This window comes from Lagopus leucura, unplaced genomic scaffold (genome assembly GCF_019238085.1).
Source record: "Lagopus leucura isolate 7727_CA_CO unplaced genomic scaffold, USGS_WTPT01 Super-Scaffold_100004, whole genome shotgun sequence".
In the NCBI taxonomy this organism is placed as follows: Eukaryota; Metazoa; Chordata; class Aves; order Galliformes; family Phasianidae; genus Lagopus; species Lagopus leucura.
In genome coordinates this window covers 5,107,916-5,131,771 of record NW_024962264.1, presented here as the reverse complement: position 1 = coordinate 5,131,771, position 23,856 = coordinate 5,107,916, and the positions used below count along the sequence as shown (strand labels likewise).

The 23,856-nt window shown below is 44.0% G+C and overlaps 1 protein-coding gene across 2 annotated transcripts; it reads right to left on the bottom strand.

Annotated features, from left to right (window-relative positions):
- Positions 1 to 2,117: 2,117 nt before the first annotated feature.
- On the bottom strand, positions 2,118 to 16,322 carry MFAP3L (microfibril associated protein 3 like). 2 transcript variants are annotated; one of them, XM_042871256.1, is made up of 3 exons: positions 16,282 to 16,322; positions 5,833 to 6,239; positions 2,118 to 3,438 (listed from the first exon to the last, which is right to left on the bottom strand). In XM_042871256.1, the coding sequence occupies exons 2-3, from the start codon at positions 6,113 to 6,115 to the stop codon at positions 2,579 to 2,581; spliced, it is 1,143 nt and encodes a 380-aa protein (XP_042727190.1). In that variant the 5' UTR covers positions 6,116 to 6,239; positions 16,282 to 16,322; the 3' UTR covers positions 2,118 to 2,578. The 2 variants fall into 2 exon arrangements, with proteins under 2 accessions (XP_042727190.1, XP_042727191.1); XM_042871257.1 differs by lacking the exons at positions 5,833 to 6,239; positions 16,282 to 16,322 and adding an exon at positions 5,518 to 5,535.
- Positions 16,323 to 23,856: the final 7,534 nt, after the last annotated feature.

Here is a 23,856-nt window from a genome sequence, read left to right as displayed (position 1 = left end):
TACCTATTGCACGCATCCATTCCAAGTTACTGTTGCTCACAAATGATTCCCAAGGTGTGTCTGCATATAAACACATACTCTTCGTGGGGCATTCTTTGGAAAAAAATACAAACTGTATCTTCAAGAAAGTTTACACAGAAACACTAAATGGGATCAGGCAGTCAGGAACAGAATGGCCTTGTACCAATCACCACATGAATGCATGAAAGTGTCTGGTCTCCACTGGAAAAATTGGTAATTAGAATGCAAACAAAATTAAAACCCATTGTTTACTTATGAAATTTTTTTTTTTTTTTTTAAGTGCAATTTTATAATTATTGAAGGAGAACATCCTTTATCATCTGAGCAGGCTTAGTTGGGCACCAAGCAGCTAAATTACAAAGTGTGTCACCATTGTTTGTAAATACTGGGCAGGCAGAAAAACCAAGATGCCTCTTTTCAGGAGCTCAAGGTGAATGAAAGGAATTTAATGCAAGTCCCTGCTGTTTTGTTTTTTTTTTTTCCTGCCCTCATCCTCTTTCAAACTAGAACCAAAGTGAGTGATTTGAAGAAAAACCGATATGATCAGTGAACAGAAATGTATTTTGGACTCAGACAAGGAAATAAGCTTGCACCACAAGTGTCTGAAATCACACCGGTCAGGTGTGAAGTTCCTCATGCTGTTCTTACCTCTCGTTCTAGATTTATATTGCTTCTAAAACGTTTCCAGCCACATTCCTTGAGGGATTTTGCCCTTGCGTGTCTCCTTTTGGATACGTGCAAATGCATTTTGTAGAGATGCTTACCACAGCGGTGAGCACCAATGTTAAACAACTAAATGCTGACATTTTCATGAGTTTATCACAAAATCTCAAGTCCTTCATTAAACAAGTATTTTTTTCAGTAACCATGGAAAGGTGAGTCACAAGGTGTTCCTGTATTACACTGCTAGTGAAGCTCTGCTCTTTAATACGAAGATAACCTCAATCTGTTATCAGTGTCTTTTTTTAGATGGCTGCCATCTTGACTTTGCTTGGTCTCGATGAGCTGTGCAGCTAACACAGCTGATTACCTCCAAAGGACACCTTATGTAGATATGACTACTTGAGTAACACTTCCAGAGAGCCATCCATGCATCACCTCTCTGTAGACCTACGTGAGAGGTGATTATTTTTTGCCAATCTACTAGATTCCAGATTTGAATATCTATACATACACCACAGTCTTCCTTAAAAACTACTAGGTAATAGTAAGTTCCTTAGTTCCAAATTAAATGTGTGTCAGATAATGAAGTAACATGCTATTAACCCTAAAGAAACTCGTCCTTTTAATGCTTTCTTTCCAGACTTACTCTAAATAAGGTCCTTCTTATTATCTGTCTGCAATACAGAAGACCACTTTCTTTCCACTCCTGGCATAAATGTCTATCTTTTTTTTAATATGTCCCAACTGCTGTAATACTAAAAGTTATACTGGGATAGAGTCACATGTTCTCCAGTAGGAAACATCCTACCGTATGCAGGAGGTTCTTAAAATATCAAAGAAATTATAACACAGTAAAACAGTTTGTGTGACTGTCATTGTAATTTCACAGCACCCTTTATTTTTTTTTTTAATTTGGATATAACACCCTCCAACTTACGCTCACAGATAAATTTAGACTCGATCTCCAGAATAAAAATCCGCACAAAATTGAGAATCCGAGTACAGGTGCCTTCTGCATTTCACCCTTATCATCTGATTACTGGAGTTTGCAGGATTATTAATGCAGCTGCGTGCCTTCAAATTACTACAAAGCAAGACATCCTGTATGTTTGCAACTGTCCTCCTTACAAACTTCAGGCGAAGTTGGAGACAGACAAACAAATGCAAGAAAAATCCTGCAGGGTTCTGACTGCAAATTTTCTTAAGATGCTTAAGGGCTTTCCTATCTTTAAAATACACCTTAAAGTTGGTTCTTGACAAGAAAAAAAAAAACCAAAACAAAAAAACCGCCTACCCACTCACTGGCATCTTCATTCAGTGGAAAAGGGAAAACTACTTCCCTTGTGCCTAAGCAGGCTGGTCCCAGATGAAATGCAAACATTTTAACTTTCTTTAATGGCCTTTTCAATCACAATGCAGCTCGGCAAACAGGCTTTGTAAAAGTAATCTATTAGGACTTTATTTGGCTATGGGAGCGCTGCCTCTTGGGCAATAATTCAAATTCACCAGACAGTATTTGCAAAATAATGGAAAATAATGACTGTGAAGGAAGAAAATGAAAACCTGTTTTGTGTTCAGTAAGTTCGATGTCCTACATCAAATACTACCAGTGACTTCCAGGTGGCCACTACAGGTGACTCCAGCCTAGAAAACGCTGAGGTAAATGTTTCTTGGAAATACTCCTAATCCAAAAGAGCAAATAGTATTAATGTATTAGCAATTACTCTGCTATACATCATGATAAATTAAAGTCAAACTGAGAAGAAAGTGCCAATAATCCACATACATGCTTTGCTATGATAGTCTCCTGGTAAGGCTTAGCGGCAAGTACAATATGTATTTTTAAAAGAGCTCCACCTGATTTTCCTGCTATGCATAGATTCAGGAGTAACTATCATACATGGCTTTCATATATAACACACGTGTCATTTGCCAATGCTGTGTCATCAGAACTCAGTTCGGCAGAAGGCTCAGGAGCGGGCTCTGCTGGAAGTGCTGGTGTTTGAGGAAGGTCTTCTTCCTTGGTGTCCAACTGCACGCTTTCCTGTGACTGACCGTCCATGCAGTCCTTTTTGGACAGCGGGTGAACCGACACTTTTATTGCAATCTGTTGCGGTGGCTCATGCAGTGAAGATGCATCAGAGTCAGCTGTGGGAGAGTCACTGCGCTTCAAAGCATTCGGGATCGTGTAGAGCTCGTCTGTTTCAGCGGTTTCCTGGCCTTCTGCTGTCTGCCGTACAAAATTCTGTCCTTGCTCCTCCAGACCGACAACCTCCATAATTTCTTCCATTATAGTCCTGCAGTTCATGATGAGAGGTGGCAAAGGCACACTCCGAGCAAGCTCTTCGATATAGCGAGCAAATTCCATGGTCTTGAACTGTGTTACTTTGGCAAGCTCGAGCGTTTTGGCTGAAGTGATAATTGGGATACGTTTTGCAATCTCAAAGGCTTTCTGGAGTTTCTCTGCTCCTTCTGTTCTGAAGAATTCGTTGATTGCTTTCTCCGTTTTCTTCAGGTGACTGCTCATCATGCACAGCCGCGTAATGTTCAGTATCATAACAATGGTGAAAGCTACAAGGCAGACAATCATGTAGTAGATACCCATATCTCCAGAAGTAAAGATGACCCTCAGAGTCACAGTATTGTTAACACTGCCGTGCATATTAGATGCAACACACGTGTATTTACCTCTGTCTTCAAAAGACACGCTGGTAATGTTTAGGAGCCCATTGTCAAGAAACCACCATTTTCCTGCTGGAAAGGAGAACACATAACTTACTTAGGGCAATTTCTAAACTCAACAGTCCAAAAAAACCATTTTTAATACATAGCAGGTATGGGCTTTTATCACTGTTGTGTTGGTTTTTTTTCCTAATTAAACACACATAGAATAAATAAAATATTAGATTTTAAACCAGAACTTCACATAGAAGAAATCACTCCAATCACTTGAAGATGGAGAAGTTTTGAGTAAAACTGTTTTACAGTGGATGTGTCAACATCTGTAACACTTCCTTTTCCAGTTCTGGGTTAAGATGTACAGTACTGGCTGCTGGGCATTTCTTTGAATTGCAGTGTTGGCAAAGTAGGTCTTCGTTCACTGTAAACTGACAAGACATCTTGCTGATGTGTTCTGGCTCCAACTACTACAAATGAGATAACAGCACTGAACTGTGATTCAAAGACCCTGGCAGACAATGTAAGCCACATGTGAAAACAATAAGTAGATAAGGTGTCATAGCTATATTTTTTTATAACAGCTGAACACCTTTTTCAGCCTAACCACACATATGGATCTTGTGCTAGGGAACGTTTCTTACGTGAACCGTATTCTTAAAGAAGTGCAGTGCTGAAAGTAAAAGATGAAGTTACATTTTCTTACGCCATATTTGCATTTTCATTGATTTGCTCAAAGTTTTTGCTTATCTACCTGAATGCTTGTGTTAGCAGCTACCTCTCTGTCAGCTACACTAAGATCAAAAGTTAGATGCCTAGCTAAACAGGAAAGCTTCTATTAGTAAGCCCTAGCAAAACTCTCTATGTGGTCCTATGACCATGCACATATTACATCGGCTTAACTAAGTCAAGCAGCTTCTTTCTCCAGCTCTATAAAAAAAACAAAAAAAAAAAAAATATATATATATATATATATATGCTGTTGTAGCACTTATAGTTGGGTCAATCATTTCCATAATTCCGTAACTCCATAGAGTTGTCCCTCAGTTCAGCTGTTATTTAGACAAGCTGTCCTGCAATTATTATCAATTATTAAGAGTTTATTTCATCGTGCTGTGAACAAAGCAGTCAGTATAGAAGCATTACAGGAACAAAAGGAACAAAACACCTTCCATCTCCCCCCCACTAAATGCTCCCTAAAAGTACAATTCTCCACCAAACCTTCCTTTGACCTAAGGACAACAAGCTCATGTGAAATGAAGGTCCCTGGCAAATACAGCAGTCCTAGTGCAGCCAGAATAGCTCAGACTTGGCTTGTCCATCTAACCACTGCCCGCTGTGGGAACTGTTGAACCATGGCCTGAACCACTGATTGATCACCTGAGTCAGCCCTGGGAGCACAGGTGAAGCTGTAGACCCCGTTTAAGGGCTGACTGCCACTGGGGAAGGGTCTCTTTCTGGGGATCCCTCCTCTGTGGAGTCCTTCCTGAGAATCTGGATCTTTGGATTCAGGTGAGCATAGAATCATAGAATCACAAGGTTGGAAACAACATGTAAAATCATCTAGTCCAACTGTCTCCTCATCACCATTGCCACTAAAAGCACTAGAGGATTCCTTCCCTGTTTGTTTTTTTTCCCCATTTTCACCACAATTATCTTTCCAGCTGTAACACCAACTATAACATGCCCTACATAGACTTTTTCATTGGTTATTCAGAGCAACTCCTGTTTCTCACACATGTCGAGGTACATAAAGATGGGGAGAGCAAGCAAGAAGTTACTTTCTTTGAAACTGTGCCAATGAACTCTTCCCATACGCCACGAAAATCTTTCCTTGAGTTGGAAAATAGCTTTTCTGTCTTCCATGGTGTCAGAGAAGAACAAAGACAAGAGAATGAATAATAGGATCAAACCTGAAGTCTTCCACTGAAAAGAAGCCTGCCTACAATATAAGCATTTCAGCTTCTTGCTACGGTTTGCTATAAATAACACACAACAAAAAAATTTTCTTCTGAGATGTACACAACATTTATAGCTGTATAATCAAAGAATATTAGGATGTTACAATCACAAAATAAACAAGAGAGTTAGGCAAAACAGACTATGATACCAAAAGAGAATAAATAGAAGACTTGCCCCTATTCTGGGCTCACTCACAAAACACCAGCAGATCTCCAGAAGAGATCCTTCCCCCCCCCCGGTAGCCAGCTCTTAAATAGGGCTAGGAGGCAGCACAGCTGAATTGCCTTCACCTGTGCTCCTCTGGCTGACTCATGGCTTGCCTCAGGTGATCAATCGGAGGTTCAGGCCGTGACTCAGCTGTTCCCATACAATAGCTGATACGATTTGTATATTTTCCTGCAGGAAAATACCAGTGTGCAGTTATTAAATTAAGGTTAATTTTTAGTTAACTTGCTGAAATCAGAAGTGTCTCAAGACAGGCTACATTGCTAATAATATTAAAAACCTTACCTTTATTCTCTTCCTCTTGAAGCAGGCGGCCGTTGGAATTGTACCATCTGTAACGTGGACTAGGGCTACCTTGGACACTGCAGTCAATCAAGGCGCTACACCCCTCCTTGACTATGATGTGGTCGATGTGGGAGATGACCACAGGCACAGATCCTGTGTTTGTGCCAGTGCGGTTGAAAGTGCTATTAGTCACATCCTCAGCAGTTGTCAGAGCTGCTAGTAAGATGACAAGGCGTATGGTAGGCAGAAAGCACGAAGAGTGGTGCCTGCTCAGTATGTTCATTTTCCTTCAGTGCTATACGCAGCTGGCTGGAAACTGGAGTTGGTTCTGTACAATGTAGGCCCTTGAGGTGAGGAGGTCACAAGAGAGCCTTATTTTGATCCATGCAATTTTTTTTTTTAATATCCTAAAAAAAATAAGTATAATGAGATGGCCCGTATAAACAATCCATTAGATGTGCTCCTTTAAAACAGTGACACATCCATTAATGCATTTCACAATCATCAGCTCAATGTCTTGTCTAAATGCTAATGTTATCAGGCCTTTTTCTTACTGGAAAAAGATGCATACATTTTCCTGTTGTTCAGAGCAGCAGGCGTAGGAGAAAGCTTTTATCACCTAGACACTTAGCAGCAATTTAGCTACAGCAGCAGCTACAATTTTATTCCAAAAGTTCTACAGATTTTTTTTTCTTTTTTTTACATCTGCAAAATCAACAGGGGAACAAAGGTACAGCACATTAGAGCTGTCACTACCAGTTCAGTGCTGCAGCTCTGTCATGCACAGTCTTAGTTGAAATGTGGAACGTGTCAGAAGGAAGAACCACTCCAGGAAGGGGTTTTTGGAGCTGCTGCTAGAGCCCTTAGCATTCAGTTTTGTCTGAATACAGTAGAGTATACAACAGAACATCTAAAACCATTCCCTTTTTTTTTTTTCCAGATTTTCTGAGATAAAATGTAACATGGAGGAGATATGTAAAAGAGGGTATTTAGTAGTTCATAAAGTCATTTTTAGAGCACATTTGGAAAGAAAAATATTTGCTAGTGACATGCTTATGGGCAAGGTTGCCTTGAGGTACCAATGAAGCTGGGACTTTTCTATTCCTTATGTGGCCTTAAGTATTTTGCTCGATCAGTTTTTGCATGCTCTCACAATAATATTTTTCCTCAACTAACCATCTACAATGAGCCCTTTATTTAACAATGACTTCAGTTTGTAGACAGAGGAGAGGGAGTTACAAATGTGCTCTCTACTGGCCTTATTATGCTCCCAGAGAACACAATGGGCATTTGCCACTGACTGATGGCACAACGTTGACCTCAAGATAAGCACCTCTCAAAATTTTACTCAGAGTGAGTGAGGTGCTGGAACAGCTGCCCAGAGAAGCTGTAGATGCCCCGTCCATCCCTGGAGGTGTTCAAGGCCAGGCTGGATGGGGCCCTGGGCAGCCTGGGCTGGTATTAAGTGAGGAGGTTGGTGGCCCTGCATGTGGCAGGGGGTTGGAGATTCATCATCCTTGAGGTCCCTTCCAACCCTGGCCATTCTGTGACTATTAGTTGGAGCAATCTATCTGCAATCTAAACATAGGTCACAGTTAGTATCCAACAAACGTGCTCTAAGCGAACATTTCACTTGCAAAACTGTTTACATTGTACTGAAGATTCGTTCGATGTCATGGTACCTCATCTGCTTTAGCATGGAGAAATGACTGCTGACAAAGTTAGGCAAATTACACATAAACAAGGAAAACTAAAATAAAAGCCTCTTCTTTACTCAGAAAGAAAACAACATTACTGTCTTTCACTGGTTCAATTTGTCTTAGGCTGTTTTCTTCTCCATTCCCTATTCTCTGTAATGCAATGAAGTTGATTTTGTACAAATGGATACAGCTGTTACTAAAAGAGCAGATTAGTTTTCTCTAATCTGTGGGATGGATCATTACTGGAAACAAAAAGCTATGTTTGTGTTTTGTTTTTTTTCTTCTGAGAAGCTGCATGAATGGTATGGATGGCTGTCATTGCTTTAATTCTGCCCTCATTTTCTCTCAGTTTTCCTAAATACTGAACGTGGAAATACCTGCCTTGATGAGGCAGAATTATTTTTAACCTTAAATTAACATGCAAATCTCATTTGTTCTGTCCATGTAAAACCACATGAACAATCACTTCAGAAATCCATTTCCCTCTGTGCAAACTGTGAAAAGTCTAAATTCTAGACATTCTCTATAGATAGGCACAGTGTGTCTAAATCTCTGCCTTGGAAAAAGTCCTTCAAATCTGCTTATTCACTTCAACAACTATTTACATCTAATTTCTACTACTCCATCAACCTTGGAGACAGCCATTCTCTATGGCTACACAGATTCAGTCTATAAAATGCTTGTGTACAGTGTTATAGATCTGCATTGCACCATAGAGAAAAGCCAAAAGACATGTCACACTTCCTGGCAAGGGAAGGAGGAACAAAGACTGGCTGGTACAAGACAATGGGAAGGGCAAAGGAACAACATAAACTGCTCAAGCGTTTATTGCTAATTACTGACTGCAGCCTGTTCTTGTTGTATTTGAGCAGATTTTCTGATGGCAGAAAAATCTATAGCAATCCAAACTGTTGTTTGGTACAGAAAATAATTTGAATCCTAGACAGAAATGAAACATCAAACAGCAGGTGAACAGGACCCTCAATCTATTGGGAAGCTCAGTTTGGTTGGTGGCTTTGGTGGCCCAGTGAGTCCCTGCTGTGCTGGGCTGCTACGGATGGATGTTTTGGAAAGTGTGTGGTGGCAGAAATGGTGTGAGGATACCTATTCTGTGTGTTTACCTGTGCTTAACACAGAGCACATGAAAGCAAAATCTGCACCTTTGTGTAGTGGTAACAAATCTGACTGCTTAGCATGGTCAAAGGGGCTGTTTACTTGTCTGAAAATAACAGCTGCTCCCTCCTTCTGGCACAACGCAAGTGAATCACACATAGATGCAGTAAAAGTTAAGATACAGAGACAAAATAATTGACATCTACTTGTGTTACTCTTGGGAATGTACTTTCTCATGTACGTTCCTGGAATGCAGAATGCTATGAAAGCGCTAAATGCTTTCACAGGTGCATATCTGCTTGAAATAAATACAGTTTGATGGCTGCTATGAGCAATAATCAAGCAGGAATCTTAACACAGAATGTTCGGGAGTGGTGGCTGCTGCTTTCATGTGCCATCCAGGGAAGGCCTATTGATGGTCATCTGGTTTTATCCGAAGAATCAGAGAGAAATCTCTCTGAAGAAGTGTTTTAAGATGCTAGTTTAGACAAATGTTCCTAGGCAACGAAGAATAGGAGATCTTTTCTTTGGTGTGCATCCTACGCACTGTTAGTGGATAACAAAAAAAAAAATATGGAAGAAACCAAAGGTTTTCTCAGCTCCACCTAATAAGAGAAAGTTAAAGGGTAGCCACTTGGGTAGCTATCCATCCTGGACCCTCTGCTAAGCTGCTGTGCAGGACCAAAAACGTTGTAGTCAGGTTTGGAAAGCAGGAAGGAGAATTGGAAACAGTAGAAAATGTGCTGACACCAGACTGTGGTGCAAAGGGAGATGTCCTGAGAGTTTCCATCCTGCTTTTGCCTGACGCGCAGCAGCAGCTGAGGATGTTAAGGAAAGCAACTCTGGGAGTCACTGCTTTCTTAAACATAAGGGATGCAATGGGCTTTGATTCAATTGCACAACTAAAAGGCAGGCTCAGGGCACTGAAACAGGACTGCTAGTGATGTCAGCCCACTTCTAGTGAAGACACATGAGAATCCAGGGTATGGGAGAAGTGGGCACAGTGCTAATTGCTCTGGTTCTTGGCCGTGACAGGTTTTACTGAACTGTGGCCCATAATGAAAACTATGAAGGCTGCCAAATTCATAACCTTTTAATTTCACTCTTGGTCAGAGAACAGCTAGACTGGCTAGACTAAAGACTCCTGCAAGAACTCCTTAAGACTGAGAGTAACACAGGATGCTTGTGAAGGGGGACATCGTAATACAGGGTATTGCTCAAAAACAGCACAAGATGAGCTATGTGAGGGAACTGCAATAGGCTTTTCTTCTAAGTGACAGGACAGCTGTCTCTGTGGTGCTATCTCTGCCTTTTTATCTAGAGAAGTTGCCTGGAATAGGCTTGAGAGCAAGCACAGCCGCAGGCTGATGGTATCAGTGCTGACTGTGAAATGGACCAAAACTGAGACTAGAACTTCTCTGCCCAAAGCCACTGATGGTCTTAATAGAAGACACTTGCAGCAGACTGGCTGGAAACACAAATGACTCAGAGAAATGTTCTGACTGACCGTTTACTTTTTCACATCACAGATGACTTTGCTTCCCAGTATTACTGCTGCAAAGGAAAAGTACTGTGAGTGAAGTGCTACATTTTAAAGCACTGCATTTGTGCAGAATGACATGACAGCACAAAAGAACGTAAGTCAGTGATGCATACCTTTTCCTGGCTTGCATGCTCCTGTAAGACTTGCCTGTTCTTGTACTTGGAATAATGTATAATCCTATTAACTGTGAGGTTATTCAATTCAGAAGTGAAGCACAAGAAGTCAGTTCCAATGCATAAATTATAGACCTACAACTTTAACATCTCAATGCTGTCTTGCTTAGTGACCAAGAAAATGAAATGATTTTCAGTTTATAAATAACAATCAAGAATGATGCTACAAAACAAAATTAATGCTAATTTTTTTTTAAACTACATATTACATTTCCTCTTCAGACCAATCCATCTCTTAGTTGCCATGGGCAATGCCTTTTCAAAGTGGGCAACAGTAAAAGCCAACAGGTGTCACTGGAACAGGAATGCAAATGAAGGAACACTGTTTCATCATAATAACACACAAGCTGGAAAGTTCATTGCCAGTGAACTAGGAGAGTGAAAACTACCTAATGAAAAGATTAAGCTATTAGGGTCCAGATAGCAGATGAAGAGAAATACAACTCATATACATCTTGCAGCAACTTCCCGACTTGTATCTCTAGTCATGTGCTAGTCAATAAAATACTGCAGCTTGCTTCTCAAAAAGCTGTTTTTCGTTCTTTTGGGGAGGATTTCAATCCTTCCTAACTTCACTGTCTTCCACTTTCCTGGCTACTGTGTCAAATAGGTGACACGCTGGCAGCATTTGTAGGTTGAAGAGCTTCCTTCTGCCCATCTAGACTGCAGCTTCCAGCTGGGCAGCAATTCCCAGCTAGGTGTGTTTTAGTCTCTTTGGCTACATGCAGCTGCCTGGGAAGCTTTCAGAAACTTCTTGTCAAGGCTGTGTGATGCTGCCTGGCCCTACTGTCAATGCCGCTTGGTGACACACACTTGCTGCCTTCAGGCACGCGATGTGAGGGTATGAGGGACACAGACCCAGGCTCCTCTCACAGGAGCACAGATCACAAACAAGGGACACAAGCTGCTACAACAGAAATGATGGCTGTCTGTGTAGAAATTTTAAACTAGGAGGTCAGTCAAAGCCCACAGTGGGGCAGTGTGCACAGCTGACTCAAGTGATGGCAAATAATTGTATGCATTTTTAATACCTTGGCTAAACACAGTCCTGTGAACAGCAATAAATGTGCATCTTGCACTGTGTTTTGATACAGGAATTTGAGAATGGGTTTCAAGATTGCTGAAAAAAATGAACATTTGATGTTTGCGACTCCATTGTCAGTCAACATAAACACATCACCTGCGGATTTTCAGACAGAATTTACAGATTCTATGATCAGACATTCAACCAAGTGTGATCGTGTCTTTACCAGACTTGTATAAGCCCTCTCCTACCAGAGAGACACACCTCTCGTTTCACAATCACACCTTACTCATGTTGTTGTCTGAAAAGTGCATTCATTGCCTGGCGTGCAATAAGTCAATCATCACACACTCAGGAGAGACGCTGCTTATTTATTTCAGGGCTGTGGAAGCCTGAGTGCTCAGTAGTTTCCCACAGATCACGCACCATACAATTAATACAATTAATTAATTGCAAGAAAGCAATAAGCGATGTGGTTACCCCATGTTCTATATTTGTGATAAAAAATATCCTACAAACATTTCCTACAAGGCAAATCCAGACTCTTGGGGCAGGGAAGGAAGGATACGTCATTATATTCAGTGATGGTAAAAATATCCTCCAGATTATGCCTTTACAAGCCTGTAAATATTTTAGAAGTCTTATTGCAAGTAAGTATTTTTACCGTAAAGCTCTCCTCATTATCGTTCCTCTTTGTTCTACTTCATGCCTCGGTATTGCAAAACTAGCCAGCATATGAAATCCTGGAGAATTTAAACCCTCCTCACTCTAAACACTTGAATGGTTCCATTGATTTGGCCATGTTTTTAAGTGATCTGGTGGCTGTTCCCCTCGCTCCAACAAATGCTCAAAGACCTTAATCCATTAACCTAAAAGTGAACAGACAGAGTCCACTGTTAGGTAATTACTGAGAGATTATTTAAAAGTACCTCAAGAATGCCAAACCTCTGAAAAGTTCCCTTCTGATGTTGCAGTTTCTGTAATCCCAGGATCAAATCTTTTTTTTGTTAAGAAATACGCCAAATTAAAACAAAACACAACTGTTGAGGCAACTTGGACATTTAACTTTTCATTAGGTAACATGTAGTACATGTGCACATTTTTATACGGAATGAGCAATTCAATTGTTTTCTCTTGGAGGTATTTTAATGACTGCAGTAAAGACAATGTTTTGTATTTAGTGGAGAAGCTTGCTGTTTTTAAATCAGCACAAGTACTGCGATGGAAATGTCTTTCTACTGAGCTGTGGGCTACCTGGATCCTAGAGCAGATAGAATGCTATCAGTAGCAGAGACTTTTTAAAGCCCAGCTCACATTTGATTAGGTATGAGCTCTTGTCAGGATTTTCCAAGTAAATGCCTCTTTCATGATGATGATTTAGATTTACTTAGCATTTGTATTTATCTGTAGGCTGTATAATTCCTACTCAACCTTGTTTTGTATACAAAGCTATTATTCCAGAAACACCTGTACAGCTTTAAAAGGCTCAACTCCCTGCAAGCTTTCAGCATAGCTGCTGTTTTACTGTTGGCAATAAACGCAGATGGTTCAATGCCTAGAAGTTCCCTTTGTTGAGAAAGAAGGAACAAAAAGATGCAGAGATCTGTCCCACACTTCCACACGCATCTGCACGCTACCTGCCCTCACCAAGTTTTGGGTTATCTTCCCTTTTCTTTACTCACCTCTTACCTTCTATTTATACCAGCACATTGCAGGTATTATTCTACTAACAGCTTAAGTAACCAATGTCAGCTAAAACAACAGATCTCATGTGCTCTTGGGATGGCTTATCTATTCTGAGTGCTAGGAACACAGCAATGTGGAATGGGGTCCAATTCATTTCCGTTTGCTTTCTCTTCAACTGGCAAAACTGACCATCCTTTAGATACGTCTGCGTGTTTTCTTTTTCCAAATGATGAATAAAAAGTCTAAATGTAGGGAATGTAGCCCTTTGCAAGGCTCAAGACTTCTCTACTTCTTAAATTCTACATTTTGTATGTGCTTCAAGTGTTTTCACTTCACTGCATACAGTTTTCATTAGAAACAGTATTTTAACAGAAGGCTCCCATTTATAAAGCAGAATGAAAAATAGGAAGAAAACAGTGTAGAGTATGACTAACTCATCTGTGTCGTCATAGAACTGCAAGACACATATATTTACCCATTTTTAATGACTGGCTTACGCATGTATTGGCTTCTGGGATTCAGTGCAAAGAGGTTACAGGTGGATGCTGTGATTAAGACAGGCTAAACTTGTAAAGGGGGAATCTAGCCAGTCATAGCTGAGTGCAACAGAAAAGGATCACTTCAGATTAAAAGTGCTCTGCCTATTTCCTCTACAAGTATCAGAAAGGAACAGCGAGTGATATTCAAAGGAGTTTGCCTCACACCAGACAGAAACTTGAGCCTTGCTTGTACACCAATGTGATCAATTTAAGACTAGAGGGAATGGCTTCAAGCTGCGCCAGGGGAGATTCAGGCTGGACATTAGGAAATACTACTGCTCTGAAAGAGTGGTCAGGCACTGGAATGGGCTGCCCAGGGAGGTGGTGGAGTCATCGAGTCTGGAGGTGTTCAAGGAAGGGCTGGATTTTGTGGTGAGGGACATGGTCTAGTGAGAACTATTGGTGATAGGTGGATGGTTGGACTGGATGATCTTCAAGGTCCTTTCCAACCTTGGTGTTTCTGTGATTCAATACAACCCTCTCCTAGTGTGTGGCCACTCCTTCATGTGGCCATTGCTGTGAATTAATCTAGGTAGAATTCATCAAGAGTTTACTGAAGGACCTCCATAACTTCTGTGCTTTTTTATCTGCTCTGGGCTAAAAAAATGTAACATCAAAATAACAAATTTCTAAGCATCTTTTGTTAAGTTGATCACAATCAGATAATGTACTAACTGTAGCAACATCATTCCGAAATGAGTTTATAAATGTAACCCTTCCAGAACGAGCTGCTGTACCACATCACACCACTGCCACCAGCCACAGCAGAACCTACTGATCAAAATGCAGCAGTGCTGGTATGTGTGTGCCATACATCGTGTGTGGGGGGGGGGACTGCACGCACAGCAGTGTGGTTGCAATGCAGTACAGATGCCCTGTCCCCGTGCGACTTGAAAACATCAGCAGAAATCATTTGTGGCTGCAAACCATGCAAGAGTGGCAGAATATGTTAATTAAATGTTAAGCCTGCCGAGAAGGGCTGTTCTTAATGTAATCCCTCCACGTGTTGTGGTCTCTTTCCAAAGTAGGAGAACTGTGTGCCTGTACAGAGCTCCTGATTTCTGACAAGCACTGCTCCTGTTAATGACTCTGAAGTGAGACAGTCCTCTGTCTAATGTTGTGTTAGCTAAGTAAAAATCACAATGCCTCTTAAAATTGCTCTGTCCTGCACCTATACAAACACAGACAAGTTTTGTCTGCCTCCTGCCTCTTTCCTCGTAGACAGAAGATCCGATGCTCTAAAATGCTGTTATGACTTATTTTAATCATAGTAACTGGGGAAAAAAATAAAAGCACACCCACTATCTTGGAAATGCTGCTTCTGAAGTGGGTCTGTACGTGGATGAAGAATGCCAACGCTTTAGTCAGCACAACTACATAACAGAATTAAGGCTAAGCAGAGGGCTTTGCAAAGGTGCACAGCTCCAAGGCCAGGCAGCGGATCAGAACCACAGGAAGAAATATCTCAGGGAGCACTAAGGAGCTAGGTTGTACACCACAGCCTTCTGGTGACATGTTAACACATCTGTGTTAGCTACAAGCTTTCAGGGAAACTTGCTTGTGCTGGACTAATACCAAACATTGAAGTGGAAAGCAAGCTTTTTCTTGGTGGATTGTCTGCTGTCTGTACAGACTTCCAGCTTCAAATTCTTCAGAAGAAGTGGCAAAGATACAGTGTGCACTCACGCTGCCTGTATTGTGCTTCTAACTGACGGACGCTGGCATACTGCAGTCTGAACTAGAAGCCTTTCTACTAAAAAAGGATCCCTGCTGCACCAGCACAAGTACTCCAATGGTGCTGCTGCTAACTGAACACACTAAGCCAGAGAAAAGAGTCTGCCATGCAAACATCTCCTCCACTGAAAGGAGATCTGCCAGATTTTGTCCTACTGCAGCGAAGAGAGAAACTGTTCCATAACGCATCGGCTCCAAACATCTCAACCGCTCCACTTTTCCCTGTAAACTCCTCTGTGTTTCTCACCGTGAACTAACCTCACTGCTCTTCCCAGCAGCTCTCAGAGGGCAGCTGGGAAGCACGCTTTCCTACCAGGCGCCCAGATAAACGCACCGGACGATCGCCTGCTCAGCAGCGCTGCGCTCTGATCTCTAAGCCCGCTTTTCTGCTGTTGCTCGACTTTGGCTACTTCTGCCAGGCTGCAGTTTCTACAGGGCACTTTGGAAACTGAATTCTATCTTATGAGGCTGTGAAATGAAAAAGTAATTATGGCGAAAAAGCAGGGGGTCACCTTTATTTTAAATGTAAGGCAACACAACTTCAGCTCTCTGAAAAGGCCAGCTCCGTAAAAAAGGTCCCCGTGCGGATTTCCTAACGCCCTTTCTTTCTCCTGCCCGGAGCGGGCATCGACCCACCGGGAGCAGCGGGAAGGCAGAAATCCCAGGTCTTCCTGCCTAAAGCCGCGCGTCCTTCCGACAGCCCCGGTCCCCCTGCGAATCCATCCCTTGAACTTTCACGCTCCATACGGCACTACTTCCCGAGCGGCCGTCCGGCGCTCCCAGCGCGGCACCTCCCGCTCCCCGCGGCGGCTCCCTTCCCCAGCGCCGCGGCCGCCTGCCCGCACCGCAGCGGCTCCCCTCGCCGAGGCGCAGAGGGCCGTGCAGGTGGCGCCGCCCGCCGAGCCGCCCCCCTCGCCGAAGCGCCGCTCCCGCTCACCTGCCCGCCGGCCGCTCCGCGGCAGCGCCCGCCGCCGTGCCCCTCAGCGCGCCCCGCGCAGCACCATGCCGGGCCCGGGGCGCGCCGCGCGGGCCGGCGGGCGGAGCGCGGCGCTGCCGCAGTCCGCGGTCACGGGGCGCCGTGCCGCAGCGCCGTCCTCCGCACCGCCACTCCTCCGCCGGCTCCGGCAGGGGAAAGTAGGTCAGGGCGGCACTGAGCATGCTCGGGGCCGGGCCGGGGGGCGGCTCCGGTGCCCGCTGGGGGCGCGGAGGGTGGCTGTCGGCGCATCGCTGCCGGGGAGGGCTGCGGAGGAAGGACTGCAAGGCGGGGGAAGAGCAACCTGTTCGGTACTCCTCTAGAGCGGAACGATGCGCGCGGGTTCCGCTCGGGGCTACAGGACTGCATTCCTAACGGGAGTGTGGCACCTGTCTCCGGCTGAAGTCCAGTCTGAGAAGGTCCCAGGCTGCGGGTGACCGACGGCTGGCTCCGTAGGTATCCGAGTGCCGTAACGCGAGAGGGTAAAGCTGGCCCGTAGCTTGAACTGGTTGTCACTGCCTGGATGTGGATGTCACTACCCGGGAGCCAGCGGCAGGAAGCCAGCCGGGACCAGCTGTGCGCCACTGCTGTCCTCCCATCTGTACCTCTGCTGTACCACCCCACTGACCTTGGAGGGCTGAGCATCTAAGCCAGTGGGATAAGCTGCGTTGTTTCCACCTGCTTGTAATCCTCTTACAGCCCTGTCTGGCACCCGCTCTTGATATCCTCTTCAGATTGCTTCCAGGGCAGTAGTAATGGAAGCTCCTCTGCTCCTCCAAAGAGTAATCGGATCACAGAGCGCTTACTGGAACTTCTGGAAAACCTGGGTTAGGACTGCATCTCTGTGGGCAGGGTGTATGTAGGGTGCACCATGGTGCACACTGAGGCAAGTCTCAAGCCCACATAAGAAAAAGTGGAGGAAGAAAGCAGCAGTGCTCAGAAAACAGGGGGAAGGCTGACTAAAGGAAGCTGGACTTGTTGTACCTGGACCCACCACCACCTGGAGTAGAAGGAGAGCAGTTTTGCTGTTTTTTTTGTTTTCCCTTCCACATCCGGCTGTGAGCCCATCACTGCTCTGTGCCCCTTCCTGGGAAATCACCATTCACTCTTCACATGGTCCCCATGCCTGTCCCATCAGTCACTGTAGCTCTTCTGTGGGTAGCTCGAAGGGCAGATGTGGACTACAGTGCAAAGTCTCCTATTGGTCTTTGTGGTCAATAGCAGGTAGGCAGTGAGGACTTAAACCACCGCACTGGTTAAAAGCAGTGGTGCATGCTGATATCATGCAATTCCCTTCAATTCAGTGCTTCCTATGCATTTTACCTTTCTGCTCTCCCCAACTCCCACTCACTCAGCCAACACATAGTGGCCCCAAGGAAGTCTGCTGAGCTTTGAAAGAGAACTTTGAAGGAGAACTACCTCTTTCTGCAGCTATGGTGCATGGCTGTGTCTGACCGTAAACTGATTGCTGTGGGAAAGGGCCCTTCCACAGTTCAGGCTGTCTTCCCCTGGCTCTGAAAAGTCCAATCCCGCCCATGCTGCTAGTGTTAGGTACATTCACCTGGTATGTCCTTTGTGCCTCAAACACTGCAAGGTTGATGCGATTTCTGAACTCACTGTGCACCCTACTGGCTACATATACTGGTTTGATGTCTTCTGTGTATAGGAAGTACTAACTGAAGGCCCTCCTTGGAGAGGAAAGCCAACTTCATCTCTGAAATCCCAGTCTGACCAGGGAGTGTGCAAACCTCTGGAAATGATTCAGTATTGGCTTGTCCTGGTGCTTGCTCTTCTCTCTGGCTCACTATGCAAAGCACCACAACCCAGATAGTAGCATACCTGATGTCACCACAGACACTGGGATATTGTACTTCCACAGCTCTCCATCATCAGCAGCTTTTGCACTTTGGCCAGCTGGGATCTAATACAGGGAGCCACTGGAGGCTGGAAAAACCCATCCTATGAGCACATCCAGGCAGTCTCCCTTTGGGACAGCACCAGAATCCAGCCAGGAAGGTGGGTAGCCATCTCCCACGGCCATACCTGTGGCATTGCCCTCTGGCTTAGGAACTGGATCTGGCAGAAGAGACGCTGTTGCCTAGAGGGACACATCTGCGATGTCACTGAGGCTAAGGATTTCATCAAAAGGCTTGCCCAAAATGGTCTCTGGGATGTTTGTGAGGCTCAAAACCACAATCCAGCCAAGCACTGGCATCAGTGCCGAGTGCATGCCCTCATCTACTGCCAGTGCTTACCTGGGAGCAGCACAGGCATTCTGGCCATGCAGGGGCACTGGGAGCAGGAGGAGAAGGAGAGAGGCCCCTGTCCTACATAGGGCAGCACCATATCTCTTGTCACAGGAGGCCCCAATGAGGCCCCTCTGCTGCCATCACCTTTCCATGTGAACTCTGTGCACAGAGATGCTTCTTGTGGTAACTGATAGGAGAGAGCTTACTTTTTACCAGACCTTTTGGAAATACTTTGCTCTGAACCACATCCCAGAGCTTTAAGGCTTAATCACTGGTTGTGTTTTGTTCTTGTCCCTCCTCTCAGCCTTCTGAAATAATTCAAAATAAGTTAAAAAAGATCAGCTGTCAAACTTTTAGTCTTACGGTGGCTTTTATTTGCACCTCATAAGATCAGGCAGCGGTAACTGTTTCTCTCCTGACATTCTGTATTTGTTACCTTCCAGTTTTGTTGGTTTTGCCCTTCTTTTTCTACAAAGGTAAGGGCGGGAATGACCAATTATATTTTATTCCTCCCTATGTCTTAACCTGTAAGATCAAGAAATAACTTGGTTTAGTACTTCTCATAGGAGGAAGAATTCTTGCTAAGGCAGACTTTGTCTGCAGTGATCCGTTTTCATCACTCATTTCTGAGGGAAGCTCCTTCCTGAGCTATGATGTAGACACAGTCCACAGGTAAAACAAAAACATGGATTATGTGGGCACTGTAAGAGAATCTGACGAAGACTGTATGCGAACAGTTCTCTGTGTGTATTTGTGTTGAAGGTGTTACTGCTCAGGTGCCTTGATGATGTGTTCAGCAGAAAGCCTAGCTGTGCTTAAAAGACCTTGCTGTGAGTAAGTTGGGGCAGCTGAGACCACATTATAGACAAAAGAGTTTTGGTTCCTCCCATTTTCTGTGTCTCCTTGCCCTCCTACCCCCCACCTTCTGTGCTCCCAGTGTCCTATATGTTTCCATTTAGTTACTAAAAACTAGAGGCAGGGCATTGCTTCAGAGGACACTGATGAGATGAAACCCTAGGCTGGAAATCAAGAGTCACTGACCTAGGGATGGAATGATCTCAGTACTCTGCTGATGCTTAAGAGAGCTTTTGTTTTCAAAGACCAATATAGGATGACAGGCAATTTATTGGGGGCCCCGGATAAGCCCAAGGCATAGGGGTTAAAGCAATTGGTTAACAGTTACCTTAATAATAATGTCAGATGCCTCACACTTTTTAATCCTTTTCTTTTCCAATTCTTTTCCTTTCTACAAGTTACTATTGCATGAAACAATGATCATTTGTCTCATCACTTTTGATGAGCTCAGCTGTTCCTAAGCTCTCAAGCTGAATAAGCTGAGAGAGGGCAATAAAAAACAAATCTGCACCTCTAATTAGCTTTTGAAAAAACGATGTTTACCATTCACTGCATGAACTGACTGTCAGACATTATACCACCATGGAAACACTCTGCAGCTGTTGAGGGGAAGGCTGTTGATGTGGTCTACCTATGTTTCAGCAAAGCTTTTGACGCTGCCTCCAAAAGCATTCTCCTGCAGAAGCTGGCAGCCCGTGCCTTGGACAGGTGCACTCTTGGCTGGGTAAAGACCTGGCTGGACAGCCAGGCCAAGAGAGTGGTGGTGAATGGAATTAAATCCAGCTGGCGACCGGTCACGAGTGGTGCTCCCCAGGGGTCGGTGCTGGGGCCTGTTCTGTCAGTATCTCTACTGATGACCTGGATGAGGACATGGAGTGCACACTCAGTAAGTGTGCAGATGACACCAAGCTGGCAGAAGTGTTGATCTGCCTGGGGGTAGCGAGGCCCTGCAGAGGCTGGACAGGCTGGATTCCTGGGCTGAGACCAATGGTGTACGGTGTTTGGGCTGGTTTGGCCCAGTTCCATGACTAGCAGGGTGGAGGGGACCTGTGGATCCACACTGTGGAAAAGGGAAAATAAAAGGAAAAAGAGAGAATAAAAGGAAAAAGAGAGATGGGCCCCAAAAGATAACAGTGGCAACAATCTGAGGAAAAACAAAGTAATTTACTAAATAAGATAACAGAATGCAAGATAACACCCTATAATACAATATAATACAATACAATTAGAATTGAAGCTAATAAATCAGATATAATGAGAGGTAGCGTCTGAAAGCTGAAGGCCTTACTCTGATACTAAGGTGAGATGCGTGGTTGGGATAAGTAGAAGGGAGGAGAGCTCACATGCTGCTGAAACCAGGAAAGAGGGAGGGGAAATGACCTACGAAAGCCTTTTATCTGTTCCCCGTGAGCGGAAATGATAACAGAACAGCAAACAGTCCTCTGGGGAATGTAGTAGTTCTTCTCTTCCATGACAGGTACCCAGACCTGGGGCATTAACTCTTTAACTCCCAGTGCACTACATGATGTTACAGTGTGGAATATCGATAACCAACCATCATAAAACCATGACAAATGGGATGAAGTTCAACAAGACCAAGTGCTGAATCCTGCACTTTGGCCACAACAACCCAAGGCAACACTACAGGCTTGGGGCAGAGTGGCTTGAAAGTTGTATAGAGGACCTGGGGGTGTTGGTCGACACTCAACTGAACATGAGCCAGCAATGTGCCGAAATGGCTAAGAAGACCAATGGCATCCTGCTTTGTATCAGAAATAGTGTTGTCAGCAGGAGCAGGGAAGTGATCTTCCCTATATACTCAGCACTGGTGAGGCCCCACCTGAAGTACTGCGTTCAGTTTTGAACCCTGTGCTACAAGAAAGACATTGAGGCCCTGACGTGTGTCCAGAGAAGGGTAACAAAGCTGGTGAGGGGTCTGGAGCACAGGCCTTATGAGGAGCGGCTGAGGGAGCTGGGATTGTTCAGTGTGGAGAAGAGAAGGCTGGGTGCCACCTTACCGCTCTCTACAACTACCCAAAGGGAAACTGCAGTGAGCTGGGAGTCACCCTTTTCTCTCATGTAGCTAGTGAGAAGATGAGAAGGAACGGCCTCAAGTTGTGCCACAGGAGATTCACGCTGGGCGTTAGGAAGTACTTCTCTGAGAGTAATCAGTGTGGAATGGGCTGCCCAGGGATGTGATGGAGTCACTTTCCCTAGAGGTATGCAGGAAACATTGAGATATACTGAGGGACATGGTTTAGTGGGAAGTGTAAGGGATAGGTGGATTGTTGGACTGGATGATCTCAGAGGTCTTTTCCAACCTTGGTGGTTCTGTGATTCTTAAACCTACAGCTCTCTTCCCAAAGATGCTCTAGCCTCATCCATTTGCTGCCTGTTATTAAGTTACACTGGGCTGTACAGTTCAGTTTCTGACAGGTAATTAAATGTTTCTTGAGCTCTTCAGGGAACATCTGACTTTCCTTCCAGTTGATTGTGAGGGAACTCCTTACAAGTGATGAAGCTCTTCATCTGCTGCATTCACCATTTCTCAGCCATGCAGAATTCTTTTTCTTTCTTTTGCTCAAAGCTTGGAAAAACATGAACCCTCACCAGCTAACTGCTTTAGGTCCTGAAAGACACTTTTAGTAGTCATATTATCTGGTGAATACCTAGAATAAATGCTGTGGATTTTGTCTTGTATAAGCTGTTTTGTGGTTTTAACAGTTATCTAAAAGAAGCTCCTTTTTAACAAAGATCATTTTTAAGATCGCATTAAGATTCAAGATTTTTCAGTACCTTAAAATGTAATGTTCACGTTTCCTAGCTCACACTATAGTAATCATTGCAGGACTTGTTTAACCCTTCTCTGATATTAATTAGTTCATTCTGTGCATTAAATATACTTAAGTACTAAAGCCTTCATCCAGCAGCCTTTTCAACTTAAGACTAAGCTTTGTCGCAAGGTAACCCTGCCATCTACTGGGAAGTTTTTAGTAATGTTTGTTGCCTCTGTAATTGGAATGGGAGAGGGATGTCTATTTACCTACAAAAAGGGCCTTCTCTCTTCTGAAAATAACAGAACGATTTCTTGTTGTTTAGGGGAGGTGCACTTCTGAAACGCTCAGATGATGAGTTACTGGAGAAGGCATGAAATGTGTAGAAAAGGGCTTTCCTTTTCTCTCTTGCACCGCCAACCTTTTCTCTGTCAAAACTTTCTGAATCTGTCATTCCTCTCCCAGCTTCCTTTTTGGTCATGCCCCAGGATTAGAGGGATGGCTGGGGAGTCTTCTGGCCTCCCAGGTCTCTGCATGGCCAGAAAAACCAGGAGCTTGGTGGGCAGCTGGTGTTGCATAGCTGCTTTTATGGACAGGAGGTTTCACATGTGTGGGTCTGATTTCCAGTTTAGTGTGGACCCTGAGGATCACGAGGTATTCATCTGGGGAGATGGGAGAAGCAAGCATCTGGATAGAACAAGAAGCAGCTGTCCTAGGAAAGTGGTTCATGTTGCACATCTCCACTCGGGAGATAGTGTGGAATAAGCACTGGGGTGCCTGGACTCAAATAAAGCTAGTTTGTCCTCTCCTCTCTGTTACTTCACAGCTAGTAGGCTACTGGCATCAGGAAACAGTCTATTAATAAACTCTTTCTGGCTTTCTAAGCTCACATTTTTATCTCCATATATATCTTTGTACCATAGAGAGGTACAAAGCAGTTCCTTCAGCATGGTCAGTCATATACACTGCTTTGTCTGTGCTTCTGGGAGCATCATGCGTTGAAGGCATCAGAGCCAACATCTCTACTTAACACAGGTCCATTCCACATCACACTCTTCCCACACTCATTTCTGAAGGCGAGTTTTGCTTTTGTTATTCCACAAGACATTTTTTTTTCTGCTCAAACTTAAGCCTATAGCTTTGTGTAGAAATCTATCTTAAGAGCAAAAGGGATTATTTCCTCTGAAAGAGAGAGGAACAAAACCCAAGCCAAAACTTGTTACATGAAAGAGTCAAAGGAATTTCTAAATCATCCGTTAAGAACTCGAGGCTATATCCCTGCTCAATCAGCTGCCATGCAGAGATTCTCAGATAGTTTTATCTGTGCCCTGTAGCCAAGTACATGCAACTGCACCAGCTCATCTGCACCCACATGTGCTAGCATGATGTCCAGTGCTGGCGAATAAAGTTTGCTGTGACTTCAGCCATGCTGGTCAGGACACAGTGCTTGACCAGACTCACATCCAAGCATTGAGTGTATGGTATCTACATGGGGCTTCCAGCAGAAGGAGTCAGTTTTGATGTGCCAGCACCTGGCAGTAAAGATAACAAAAAAAAAAACTGGCTCTGCAACCATGACAGATTCCTACCAGCAAGCAGAAGATTTTCCACAGTGATTTTTCAAGTGTCAACAGCCTTGCAAATGAAGTACATTAAGGATC